Source organism: Castanea sativa, chromosome 1 (genome assembly GCF_040712315.1).
Source record: "Castanea sativa cultivar Marrone di Chiusa Pesio chromosome 1, ASM4071231v1".
Classification (NCBI taxonomy): Eukaryota; Viridiplantae; Streptophyta; class Magnoliopsida; order Fagales; family Fagaceae; genus Castanea; species Castanea sativa.
This window is the reverse complement of record NC_134013.1, coordinates 18049907-18064448: the sequence shown is the minus strand read 5'-3', so window position 1 is coordinate 18064448 and position 14542 is coordinate 18049907. Positions and strand designations below refer to the sequence as shown.

At 34.5% G+C, this 14542-nt stretch overlaps 1 protein-coding gene across 1 annotated transcript; it reads left to right on the top strand.

The window, feature by feature from the left end:
* Positions 1-355: 355 nt before the first annotated feature.
* Positions 356-9620, top strand: LOC142621709 (glutamate receptor 2.1-like). The gene is made up of 5 exons (XM_075795058.1): positions 356-623; positions 4565-5901; positions 6199-6511; positions 8485-8891; positions 8988-9620. Exons 1-5 carry the CDS (start codon positions 356-358, stop codon positions 9618-9620), a joined length of 2958 nt encoding a protein of 985 aa, XP_075651173.1.
* Positions 9621-14542: the final 4922 nt, after the last annotated feature.

Here is a 14542-nt window from a genome sequence, read left to right as displayed (position 1 = left end):
TTTTCTTCTATTTTATATTGCACAAATGTGTGGAGCCCAACGTAATGATGCTCGAATTAAATCTGAAGCCATATTGATCGTAAAGGCCAAAACGTCAACTAGTGTTGTCAGGATGCAACTTGAATTATATTTTAGTGAAGTTTCTCGGTAACCATTGTCATCGCAGCAATATTAGTTTTGAATATGATATTAATCAATTATTCGTTGCTCATCAAAGTCTCCTTTTCACACTTTCATCAAACAAAAAATCTCCTTTCTTATGCTATATTCCTAAGTACAATGCCCTATAAATAACACTACTTCTGACTTAAGATGACCATGCATCTTAAAGGTACGAAGATATTCAAACATAATCATGAAGATGCCTACCAGAATTGCTTTTACTCTTTTTATCTTCATTATTCTTTCTGAAAGAAATTTGTTGGCCAAGGCACAAAACACGTCGACTATCCCAGTTAATGTGGGTGTCATTCTTAACTTCGATACATGGAATGGGAAGATGGGGTTCAGTTGCATAAACATGGCCCTTTCAGACTTCTATGCCTCCAATCCTCACTACAGAACTAGGGTGGTTCTTAACTCCAGGGACTCCAAAAGTGATGTTGTTGGAGCAGCTGCTGCAGGTTCTCTCTCTCTCTCTCTCTCTCTCTCTCTCTCTCTCATAGATTTAGTTTCCTTTTTTCTTTTTGGTCTCTTCACTCGGTCTTTAATATTTTTTTCTTGGGAAATGCTTGTTACATACAAATTAAAGTACACACTTTTTTAAACAAAAATTATGATTTAAAGTTACAATTTTCAAGTTACTTCAAGACATGATTTTTGTGCAAAAGTATTATGTCTAAGGGGCTGTATAACTTTTATTTTTATAATTTTAACTTATTAAAGTATTGTAGGAATGGGATAAAGTTTACTAAAAATAAATAAAGGTGAAAGTTAGTTGAAATAATACAGTAAGAACCATAAATAGTACCAAAAAGTGTAATAAAGCCTAAGAATAGCAGCAAAAATAAACTAAATAATAAAATAAACTATTCAAATAGAACTATAACTATGAATTAATGGGATTAATGTTTATGAATATAATATAAATCCTTAAGACTTATTCACCAAAAACTCATAACAATAGGCATAGAGACTTTCTTAATTGGATAAAGTTTTAAAATATATATATATATATATATATATATATATATATATATATATATTCCTATTACAATAGAAATACTATCTTTTTTCTTTTCTTTTTTTTTCCTTTTATGATGAAGTACTGCTTGAAAGTATGATATTGAAGTTGACCTGAATATTGACTTGGTGTCAACTACGCTATGACCTCCAGGCTGTGACAACAACTAAAAAAATAACTATTATATTACAACAGTACAATTTAGTTTTATAATGGACTTAGAATCAAATGACATAAAAAAGAAAGATTTATCTAGGGAGAGAAGTTAAAAACTAAATGAGATAGGGACAAGTTGGACAAATACATATTGTGAATTTGTGACACCCATCTCCTTCTCTTATTCAAAAAATAAAACAAAATAAAAGCTTCACAGCCAAATTTTAATATATTTACCATTGTTACCGTGCCTTTTGAGCGGAGCTAATAGTATGTTTTTGTATTATAATCTTATTCACTCTCTTTTGTATGTGTATGCTTGTTAAAAAATAAATAAAATAAAAATCAATTCAGTTGCATGTTGCTGAATTTTAAAAGATGAAACAAAATCAGGAGCGCTACTTGCTTCTGCTATTTTTCTTCTCTTTTTTTTCTTTTTTCTTTTTTTGAATTATACCATTTTTATTTTGTTTCCTTGGAATTTGAATTCAGTTTTTCAAAACATAAATTAGATGTAGCATGAAGCTAGGGTTCACAATTAAAATCATAGCCTTTCAGTTTTTCAAAAAAAAAAAAGAATGAGAGAGAAGAAGAAGAAGATCAAAGCATTTATAGCTATTTTCTTTCCATAGTTAATATTAGGTTAAATTACAAATTATACCTACAATCTTTAACTTGTTTTCAATTTGGTCTTTCAAGTTTTTTTTTTTCATTTCAGATTTTTAAATCAATATGTTTCTAATTTGGTATATCCGTCTAATTCAGTTCAATGTCATTAGCTTTAATATTATCACTTACCAAAATTTTAAAATATCTGAAAATAATTGTTTTTATTTTTATTCCAAAATTTATAACATAATATATAGAAGAAAACAATAGAATAAAATAGTCAAATCATACAAGTCCCAAATAGAACTAAGGTACGCTAGTTCAAATTAGGATCAGGTGAAGTATCTAGAGTGGTGTACATAATGCAATTACTGACATCCCTACTTACAAATTTGTTTTTACCACTCTCATTTTTTTACTTTTCCTCACTTTTTTTCTTCATGGTTGAGATTAAAAGTTGTTTTTTTCTACAGTTAATCTTAGTCATTGAGAGCTATTATATTTTGTGCAATACCCTAAGTGTTGGACCTAATTAATCCTAATTTTCTCTCAATTAATTTCTTTTCCTTTTATTTTCTTTCTTGTATTGTTTATGTTAAGGAATGATCGTAGAGGATATGATTAAAGTTTATCCACATCAGTTTTTTTCTTTGTTGACTTTTTCAATAATTTGCAATAAAACCTATAAAATCAACTAAAATTTCCCTTTTTATTTTATTTAAGAAAATTGACTACTTGATCCACCTAGAAAATTATAACTTAGAGCATTTGCAGCAGCTCATGCAAAAATTCATAATTATTTTAGTATAAGAAACTTTTTTTCTATTTTATATACTCATTTTTCAAAACACACATCAAATTTTCTATTTTACTCCACATTTAATCAAAATATCAATTTTTCTTTTTTTTTATTTTCTTTTTCTTTTTTTCTTCACACATAACAACCATCTTCCACTCGCTTCTTTCATTATTATGATACATAAAGAAAGAATAAAAAACTAAATGCAAAATATATAGTATCAATGTAAATTTATACAATTATTATAACAACTATGTATTTTTACTCAATTTTGCATAACCTGATGTGGGTAAATTTTGAACTTACTTGGTTAAAATGTGGTCATTTTCTATTATACAAGAAACGATGTGAGTGCTCTTATTGTAATTGCCACCACCCTTCAAGATGTTTTTTTTTAGTAAATATATTATCATTTTCTACTTACTAAAAAACTAGTCTTAAATATATTTAATGAAGGGTTTAACATATGAAAAAAAAGTGCTTAAGTTGACCATTGACGCAATAGTTAAACCGTGTTCATGAGTGTGCGTTGTGCTCTGGTGACATCGTTTACAAAATTCATAATGTGTTGGTATCATTTGTCATAATCCGGGTATATTAATAATATATTCATGCTTGGAGTTTCTATTTCTGTTTGTTTTGATATTGATGTTATCTAGAAAATGAGTAATTTTTCAAAGAGAGATACTACGTCCACAATATTTTTACAATATTTTCACAACAAATCATAGGTGGTTAGTTGTTATTGGTTCAAATTTGAACCTAACACTAAGATTACTTTTTTGCCCCAACAATAACAACCATTAACAACCTACCACATAGGATTTGTTGTAAAAATGTTGTGAAAATGTTGTGGACATATCATTTCTCTTTTTGAAAAAGTATAATCTATAAAACTATCTCATTTTTATATGTTTGGTAACAACCTTAAACAAGTTAGAAAACTATCTTCTAATTTCCCATATATAACGTGACATGAGAAAAAAAGTTTTTTTTTTTTTTCAAAACTATTTAGTAGAAAATAATTTCTAAAAATAAATCATAATTTTTTGTTTGACTAAAGATAGTTTTTTTTTTTTATAATTTTTTCTGATGCTATCTAACACTAAAAAACATGAAAAACTACCTTCACACAAAATTTTCCATCGAAATGGAGTTGTTTATATACGTCTTGGATTGACCTAGAATTTTGTATGATATTGTTGGATCAACACAAGACTACAAAAATCAAAATCATACAATATATTATCCTTTTTCTACTTATTCTTTTTAAATATATTTAACTGAGGGTTTCATATTTAAAACTTAAAAATTAAAATAAATTTTTTTTTTTTAAATGAGTAAGTTGACCATTGACACAATGGTTAATTAACAAGATTCCGTGTGCGTTGTACTTCCGTGTCGTCGTTCACAAGATTCATAATGTGTTGATATCATTTATCATAATCCGAGTATATATTAACAATATTAGTACGTACTATACTCACGTTTGGAGTATCTCTTAATTGTTTATATACGTCTTAGATTGACCCAGTGCTTTGTATGATATTAGAGTCAACAGACTCGATCCACACATGACTAAAAAAATCATCACACAATTTATAATGTTTTAGAAGGTCACGTTAATCATATTATCTCCTTTTAATTGCTAAAACTTTCCATTGTTTAATACTAAATTTTACCTTCATTTTACAATTTAATTGCTAAAACTTTCCATTGTTTATTACTAAATTTTACCTTCATTTTTTAAACTTCTGATAATTTTGAGTGTATATGTAAATGGATAATAAATCAATTTCTCTGTTTTTGGAACACAGCTCTAGACCTCCCTAAAAATATAGAAGTGCAAGCCATCATAGGGCCACAAAACTCGATGCAAGCCAACTTTGTGATTGATCGCGGTGATAAAGCTCGGGTGCCCATTATATCATTCTCAGCAACAAGCCCTTCTCTTTCTTCCCCTGGGAGTTCATACTTTTTTCGAGTCACTCAAAATGATTCATCGCAAGTGAATGCTATAAGTGCAATTGATCAAAAATATAAATGGAGAGAGGCCGTGCCAATCTATGTAGACAATGCATATGGGAAAGGAATCATACCCTTCTTGGTTGATGCCTTGCAAAATGTTGATGCCCGTGTCCCCTATCGGAGTGTCATTTCACCATTAGCCACAGATGACCAAATTGGTGAAGAACTTTACAAGTTGATGACAATGCAAACTAGAGTCTTCATAGTGCACATGTCATCCAAGCTCAGTTATCGGTTTTTCAACAAAGCAAAAGAGATTGGAATGATGAGTGAAGGTTATGTTTGGATAACAACCAATGGGATAACTGACTCTCTATGTTCATTAAAACGATCCGTCCTTAACTCAATGCACGGGGTTTTGGGTGTAAAAACTTATTTTCAAGAAACAAAAGAACTTGAAAATTTTACAATTCGATGGGAAAGGAAGTTCCAAGAAGACAACCGAGCCATTTCAAATGCTGAACTGACTGTTATAGGACTATGGGCATACGATGCTGCTTCAGCACTAGCCATGGCAATCGAGAAGGTTGGGACTACAAATTTTTACTTTCAGAAGACAAATGCTTCAAGCAACTTGACTGAACTTGAAGCTATTGGGATCTCTCAAAATGGTCCAAAACTTCATGAAGCATTAATGGGTATCAAATTTAAAGGCCTAGCAGGTGATTTCAATTTTGTTAACGGGCAATCACAATCTTCAACTTTTAAGATAATTAATGTGAATGGTAATGGGGAAAGATTGGTTGCATTTTGGACTCCAGAAAATGGGCTCTCAAGGAAATTGAATTCTGGGAACACAAGCACATATTTTTCTTCCAAGGAAAATGTAGGACCTATTATATGGCCAGGTGATTCAAGTTCCGTTCCAAAAGGTTGGGTGATTCCAACAAATGGGAAAAAGTTGAAAATAGGAGTTCCAGTGAAGAATGGATTTACTGAATTTGTTAAGGTGACATATGATCCTAGTTGCAACAGAACACAGGTAACAGGCTACTGCGTAGACGTCTTCAACGCTGTCATGAAAACATTACCATATGCTGTTAGCTATGAGTTCATTCCCTTTGCAAATTCAAGTGGTGGAAGCGCTGGGAGTTATAATGATTTGGTCTACCAAGTTTTCCTTAGGGTCGGTAAAAACCTTCACCTTACTAATTTTTAACAACTAAGATTACATATGGTATTTAACTATTTATAGGAATGTTTAATTGCTTATACTATATATTCAATAAGAATTAAACTGAAACTCTCTTACTTTGTAACCAAAAAAGGGAGTGTGTATTCCATGCTATACATAATATACAACAACCTCCTATATAGATTTCTTTCTTTCTTTTGTACCTCCTAATTTCAATTTTCACATTCTCTATCTAACCAAAGCATTCCTAACATTGAAAATGATATTTGTAACATTTTACTTGGACAGAATTTCGATGCTGTGGTAGGAGATATAACAATCACAGCAAACAGGTCTAATTTTGTCGACTTTTCATTGCCATACACTGAATCTGGAGTATCATTGGTAGTGCCAATCATGGACAATGGGACTAGAAATGCATGGGTTTTCCTGAAGCCTTTAAGCAGGGACCTTTGGATAACAAGTGGATGTTTCTTTGTGTTCATTGGCTTTGTAGTTTGGGTTCTTGAACACCGAATAAATGACGATTTCCGTGGGCCTCTCGCACATCAAATTGGAACAAGCTTGTGGTACTCTTTCTCAACCATGGTTTTTGCACAACGTAAGTTCCTACCCTTCACAATTGTCTCATCATACATACCTCTAGAATCTTATTTCACAAAAACAATCACCACCATAACAATACACAAAAATAAATGTATAACTTAGTCCTAGTGCTCTCAGGACTTATTTATAGTCTTGTCTTCTATCTTACACACACACACAACTAGCTATGCCATCACTTTGGATAATAATTATTATTATTATACACTCAGTATTACACACTTAACTTGCATACACTATCAAAACAAGATTTCAATTAAAATTGTGAAATCTTGTATATTGTTTTTTCAAAACAAGATTTCACCGTTCACAATTTTAACAGAATTTATGTTTTTTTTTTTAAACAAAATTTCTAATGAAGTATGTACAAAGTGCACTATAGCATATGCATAATTAGCTTTTCCTTATTTAATTATAGGTACTAGTTGACTATGCTTTCTTAATACTCTTCGTACACTAACACTCTTAATCAAGGAAGTCAATACCGTACCGGAGGCTGTACCGGTTTGGCCACCGGTACGATATATTTCGGATACCGGTCAATACCGGTGTACCGTTTCGGGTTTACCGCTATTTTATATATATATATATATATATATATATATATATATATATATATATATATATATATATATACATACATACATACACACACCAAAATCTCTAGAACCATGTTTATAAACATATAATATTTCACTTATATTATAGTAAATATAAAAGTTTATTATAAAACATTACCTCAATTCAGAACAAATTATTTATAGTTTTAGACTTTAGTATCAAATAAAAGAAAAAAAAACACAATATAAAAAATAGAAAGCTTAGTTGTTCATTGCATACTAAGAAAACAAATAATACTAAGAAGTTAATATAAATAAGTTACCATTATGCCTTTACAAAAATTCAAAAATTACAAAACTAAAAAATTTATAAAAAAAAAAAGTTTTTTTTTTTGTACCGGCCGGTACGCCCGGTACCGGCCGGTATTGCCCGAAATTGACCGGTATGGCCGGTACGCGGCCGGTACAGCCGGTATTTTTTCCGGTACAATATAGAAGTGTACCGGTACCGGTGCACTGGCCGGTACGGTATGTACCGGCCGGTACGGCCGGTACCGGTACGGTATCGGCCACACTGCTCTTAATAGGATTAATGCAACCCTTTGTTATTCTTCTAATTGATATGTTTCCCAAACCAATAAAAAAAAACTCTTAAAATTATCAAAACATGGAATGGACTTAACAATTTGTAACCAATATTTACTACAAGCATAATTTTCTTCCACCTATCCTATTCTTCTTAACAATGTGGGGTTCCAAAATAAATAAGAAAACACTCAAAATGATTGCATCATGGACTGGAGTTCACCATTTGTGACCTATTTAGTACAAATAGGATTTTCGCCAAAAAAAAGAGAAAGGTTCCTCTAACTTACTTCGAGATTCAAATGAGTATTCACGAATACATTTAATTACATAAATTATTTATAATCTTGTGACATGTGTAGATAATTTATTAAATTAACTACAAAAGTACATGTGTACAATGTATGGTCATTTAAATTAGTCTCCTTTAACTCATGTGTGTTTGACATTTGATTATAAGCTAACTTATTGCTTCTTTTGTGTATTGCTTGTAGGTCTCTCACTACTTTTTATCTCAGATTTATTTCAAATAATTTAATTTTCAGTTTTTTGATGATAAACTAGCTTTTAACTTTTGTTTCACATTATGCAAATAAATTACCAGAAATAAGTAATTCTCAAACGGATGCTCAAAACTTAAATTTGGAGAAAACTAGAGAAAAACTTTTGTCCTTGTAATTACTAAAGATTCATTATTCTCCATTATTATGAGTCAAAAAAGTGATAATATACTTAGAGTTGCATATCTTAAACATTAATTACTTTGTTATTTATGATGCAATTAGGTTCTTCTTCTTTTTTTTAAATCTTTCGATTTATATTACAGGGGAAATAGTGGTAAGCAATTTGGCAAGGTTTGTAGTGATCATATGGGTTTTTGTGGTGCTCATACTCACTCAAAGTTACACTGCAAGTTTGACATCACTCTTAACAGTTCAACAGTTGCAACCAACTGTTACTGATATCAATCAGCTTATTAGGAATGGGGAGTATGTCGGCTACCAAGGAGGATCTTTTGTTTTGGCAATTTTAAAGAAAATGAATTTTGATGAAACTAAACTTAAGGTCTATGATACTCCTGAAGAATGTGATATACTATTGTCAAAAGGAAGTGCAAATGGTGGTATAGCTGGTGCTATTTTTGAAATTCCTTACATGAAGCTTTTTTTAGGACAATATTGCTCCAAGTATACCATGGTTGAATCAATATACAAAATTGATGGATTTGGCTTTGTAAGCTCTCTCTCTCTCTCTCTCTCTCTCTCTCTCGTATGTGTGCACTTAAGTAAGTGTATAGTTTCTCATTTTTTTTTTTTTAATGACTTGCAGGTCTTTCCAGTAGGTTCCCCTCTAGTATCTGATGTGTCAAGGGCAGTTTTAAATGTGACAGAAGGAGAGAAAATGAAAAATATTGAGAATGCATGGCTAGGGAAACAAAACAATTGTATAGACTCCAAGAACAAGGTTTCTTCTGCGAGTCTTAGCCTAGCTAGCTTTTGGGGCCTATTTCTCATTGCCGGGGTTACTTCCTTATCGGCTCTCATAATTTCCATGTCTATGTTCCTTTACAAGGAAAGGGAACAAATCTGGATCTCCTATCATTCAGAAGGCTCGATATGGAGAAGAATTCATGACACCTTAAGAATCTTTGATAGAAAAAACATCAATTTCCATATTTTTAGAAAGAGAGCACTGCAAGACGAAAGTCGTATTGATAGTAATCATGTTATAGGCGCAAGTGAAGCCTCACAAAACACTAAGTACCTGCAAAGTCCTTCAAGCTATACTACCCACACGGAACCCCCCTTTGCTTGCCTGGGAACTTCAGGAACGTCTCCTGGAGAATATGGAGATTTCAATCCAAATGGTCTAGCATCTCAATTTGAACCAGCTATGGAGCTAATTAGTTGCCCAAATCTAGACGGAACAATAACCTTAGAAATAGCTCATGAAAACTATTAATATGCATTTTCTGTCTTATTCGACCGTCGAATAGTCAGCACTATCGTACATTCATCTATAAATTTGCTAAGCTAGAGCTTGTTGTGCCTTGTTCTGTTGATTAAGTAACTCGATTTAAAAGCTTAATTCAATTTTTACTTATGAAACTTATGTTTTGACATTTGTTAATGTGTATTGGCCACCAAACTATCTCTCGATCTAGTAATGAATTATTTTACACCTTAATAGTAATAACTTTAACAAAAGTTAAAGCAAAGTACATCTTGTTGGCAAATTTTTTATTCAAATGACAAGATATTAGTGTTCGCGAACATATCAAACCAAGCTAGGATTTGTTCAAGCATGGTTCGTTAAATAATTGAGCTTTAAATTTTAGCTCAAGTTGGATTTTTTAATGAAAGGAAATGTTAAAGAATACCTTAAGGATATTTGTTAATGAACCATTCTAGGAAATGTTTTATTAGAAAAAAAAATTTTAATATTTTGACAATTTTTTTTATTTCCCATAAAAATTATGTTAAAACTTTTTTAAAATGGTTTGTTAACAATTGTCATAAGGGCACCCGTTAACATGACTTTTTAATGAAACAGCTCATTGGAGCATCTAGATGAGTTAAACTTGAGCTAAACTTGATTCATTTTACAATCCTAATTATAAGAAACTAGCCGCCAACCCGTGCATTACGCGCGATAATTATTTTTATGGTGGTTTTATTAAAAAAAATTTACAATTTAAACTAATTTAATAATGAGTAATGTATTTCATAATCATATTTTTATTCATTATAGGAACAATCATAAATATAAATATAAATTTTATCATACCAAAATAAAAATAATATAATTTTTCTCAAAAATTCAAAAGGCAAGTTAACGAAAATATTCAACATTTTGTGAATCATTAAAAAGAATATAAAATTTGAAAATTGTTCTTTTTGTTTTAAATAAACTTTCTCAAACCTTATTTTTTCTGCCTACAATTCAAAACACCAAAAAATGTAAACTAAAAAAAACTATAAGTGCACAATTTGTACTCGGTCCAATCACTAGATGGACTCAGACCCAAAGAGCCTTATACAATGAAATTTATAGAGTATGGGCTTGAAACCTAGGTTTATAGATACTGGACAAATGGTAAACTGGCTAGATTGCCGCTATCTACACAATCGATGGATGAATATAACCAAAAAACTCTCCTCGAATGTAAGCCAAGGACCACTTGTATTACTTTTCTTTCTTTAAGCAAGAGATTACAAATGAAGTTATTTCTCAGTCCCCCTTTCTCTCTTCCTCTCTCGTCCTCTTATATCCATCTCTTTCTTCTCTTTCTCATCCACGTGTACCACAGATCTTCCAAATAGATACTTGTCCCATCCATCACATTCTTGAAGTCTTCAAATAATAGCTGGAAGGCTGAATATTACTGTTCAGATGTCATTTCTCCATTAATGCGGCCAGGGAGGTAGGTGCAGGGTCTTTAATGCGGTGGTAGCAGCTTTTCCCTTGATCACCCTCGTATATTCTTCATTCTTGTAACCATATGGTACATATCTTTAGCCACCAAACCTTCCAGAATTCTCTCACCAAACACCATGACGTGTCATACAATTTTTACTAGACTCCGCCGAGGAGATGCCCTCCTCGGACAACACCACCAACTTTTCCAGCAAAAGCTAGCTTGTGGCTCCCAAAGGCTCTTCTTGGACAGGCTTACACCACCAAATCAGGTCCAAGACCCAAATGCATATTTTGACCATTTTACCCCCACAATAGCCTCTCAAAACTTCATTTTTCTCCCAATCCGAGGAGAGAAATGGAGTTTTGAACCAACCCCACAACCTCCATATGCTTTGCGAATCGCCGCACATGAAAAGGTCACTTCGCTTCTTCTAAACCGCCCCTGACGCTTCGAAATCCGTAACACCCACATTAATGGTTGTAAGTTACACCTTGTCCTCCACATTCAACGGTGAGATACGCATCTAACGGTCCAGATTCTTCCTCAAATTTAGGCGCAATAACTCCCATTCAATGCCGCCTCCCACACACCAAAACACCTAGGAAACCAAAATTCGACCTCTCACTTCAGAAATCAATCAAATCTCAAAATTTCCTAACCTCTTTCCTCTTAAGAAGCTCGCGAAGAAATATCCGCCTTTTTACCGTAAGTTCTCAATTATTTTAACTCGTTTCTCCTCGGCCACTGTCCTCGGCCATTAATTATATCCTTCCCTTCACTAAATTTTCGATCCTGCCTTCAACAAATGGGTAGATTCAAGTGTTTGGTAGATGCTGATGCTGGGATGGAGGGTTTTAGGGCCAAATACCGTATTCCCCAAGATGTAGGTTTGAGATATTGTTCCTCTGAAGCCATAGCCAACGATTGGAAAGAAAAAGAAGTCGTCATTCCCATCATCGCCTTTTTGGAGGGTGGGATGACACTTCCCATGAAAAACGTAACTAGTGAATACCTCTGTAACCATAGGATATGCCCAGATCAATGCACACCCAATGTATTTAGGGTCTTAGGCTATGTTGATGCTCTAAACGAGCAAATGGGCTTAGATCTCACATGGCACGACGTCGTCTACATGTACGAATGTCATAAACTTAACGATGTAGGATAATACCTGAAATCTAGGTCTAGCATTGTGAGACTCATATCTTGCCTTCCCAAATCCAATAAAGGCATGAAGGACGACTACCTTATTGCTTCTGGAATGTGGTACGACAGTCCTCATTGCCCAATTGAATAGGGAAACCCAGGTGTGACTCCATAGGAGTTAGATTCCCTAACCTGTGACTTGGTTCTATTAACTTTAATCGTTTCTAGTTATATAGTCTGTTATTGCTACTTTATTTGGTATTCTTTGCTGATCTAACCATGCTGGCATTCTCGAATATTTTTGCAGACAAACAACACGTACGGCCCCGTCTTAGCCTTTGTAGCATCGCGGACCTCAATCGCGTTCTTCAATCCGAGGTGTTCGTGAGTGAAGACCTGCAAGTGAGGGCAGCTCGCCTCATACTGGGATACGACCTTTATCAGAAGACTTCCAAGACATTGGCAACGCAATCACAACGGGCGACCGGAGGTGCAGAAGGATAAACATTTCGAGATCGGGCTTCCTCGATAAACACGAGCTACCGGACGATCCTTCTATTATCTTATACTCACGCCCCTATCCTAGCAATCCCTCTTTCGGTGCTCTCTCAAGCATCAGCCATCCGAGAAGAATTAACATCCTCGCAAAAATCACTCGAAGAGGAAATAGATTAGTTTCGACTTGAGGAAGCTGAGAGACCTCTAGAGAGCCACATCGTCACCATCTCGGACGAAGAAAACAAATCCTCGAAAGATTCCGGTATAAAAGGCTTAGTAACAGTACGAGTTGATACTAGCGACGAAGAAGAAGATATGGCCAGTTTGAGGACACTGATGTCCAATAGGGGTACACAAGCTCCCAAAAAGGGCGCAGTTGGATCTCAACCTCCTCCCAAGCTGCCACCACCTCCCCCTCTTTCTGACCCCAAAATTCCAGCCTCCGACCCCAAAAAGAAAAGGAAGAACAAGGCCGAGGAGGCAGAGATGGTGAAACAAAAGAAACTTAAGCAACAACAACAAATGTTGCCAAGGGTAGAACGCGTGCCCCTTCTGTTGAGAGTGGGGAGAGCCATGACGTGGCCGAGATGCGCCGAACGCAAGCCAATTGGTCTCCTACGCTGGAACTAGATGGGGCTCCCATTTCTGGCCAGTCCAGTATCAAAGCATTCCAGCAAGGACATGCTCACCACCTCGCGAATGCCCTGGAACAACCTCTTCTTCTACTAAGGGATATGGAGGCTTTGGACAAGATGAGCCAACCACACCTTTTCCTCTCCCTAAAAAGAGATTTAGCTCTGGGAAGTGCCCTTCAACTACTTCTATCTCACTACTTCATTATCTTTCTGTATAATATCTTTCATATATGTTTCTATATTGTTTCTGTCATTATGTGCTTGTTTACTATTTCAACGCAAGCTATCCAAGAAGTCTTTGCTGCAGAGAAATGGGTGGAAGACTCCCGAAAAAAGGCTACAGCCGAACTCCAGGTTAGAGTCGAGACTGAGAAGGCTTTAGGCCACGCCATGGCAAACAACGAGGATCTGACCAAGAAGTTGGCAAATGAGAACAGAGAAAGAAGTGGCGCCGAGGCCAACCTCAAAACAACCAAGACTCAAGTGGAGGGGCAACGTAAGCTGCTGCACCAAAAGGACGAAGACCTATCCAAAGCTCAGCAAGAAAATTCAGGGTTAACGGAAGAGTTTGCTAGAGCGAAAGAAGAGGTTCGCACCATCAAGGAGACCATGGAGGCTGTCAAGAAGGCTTCTTACAATGAAAGGGTCGAGGCGACAGAAACCCGACTAACAGAGGAGTTGGTAGAGTTATATAGGGAGTATTGACAACAAGTGTGGGCAGAAGCCCTAAACGTGGCAAGAATTCCCACAACTTCTGAATTGAGGAAACCTGAGAACATTTAGATTCCCCAGGACATCCAAGTGTTTAAAGAACTTCCTCCTGTCACACCTACCCCCAAGACAGTGTCTTCAACATAGCCATCCACCATTCAAGAACCCATTCTAACTCTTAAAGAACCTGCTGGTTCCGACAAAGAGAAGGGACAAGGTGACGAAGCCGAGAAGCGTCTAAGCAAGGATGCCGAGCCAAATGTTCCTCCACCAGTGGCAAAAGAAAAAGGAAAACAAGTCCAAACCTCGTTCGAAGCGAAGCTTAAGCAAACTGAGGAGGAGGACAAAATAAAAGAAGTTGCCAGCAAGTCCAAGCAGGACCCCCCACCAAAACTTAAGGCATAGGCCAGTTAGGGCCCTTTTCTTTATGTAATAATTTTTTGTACTTGGACTTTTATCTTGATCTTTTTATT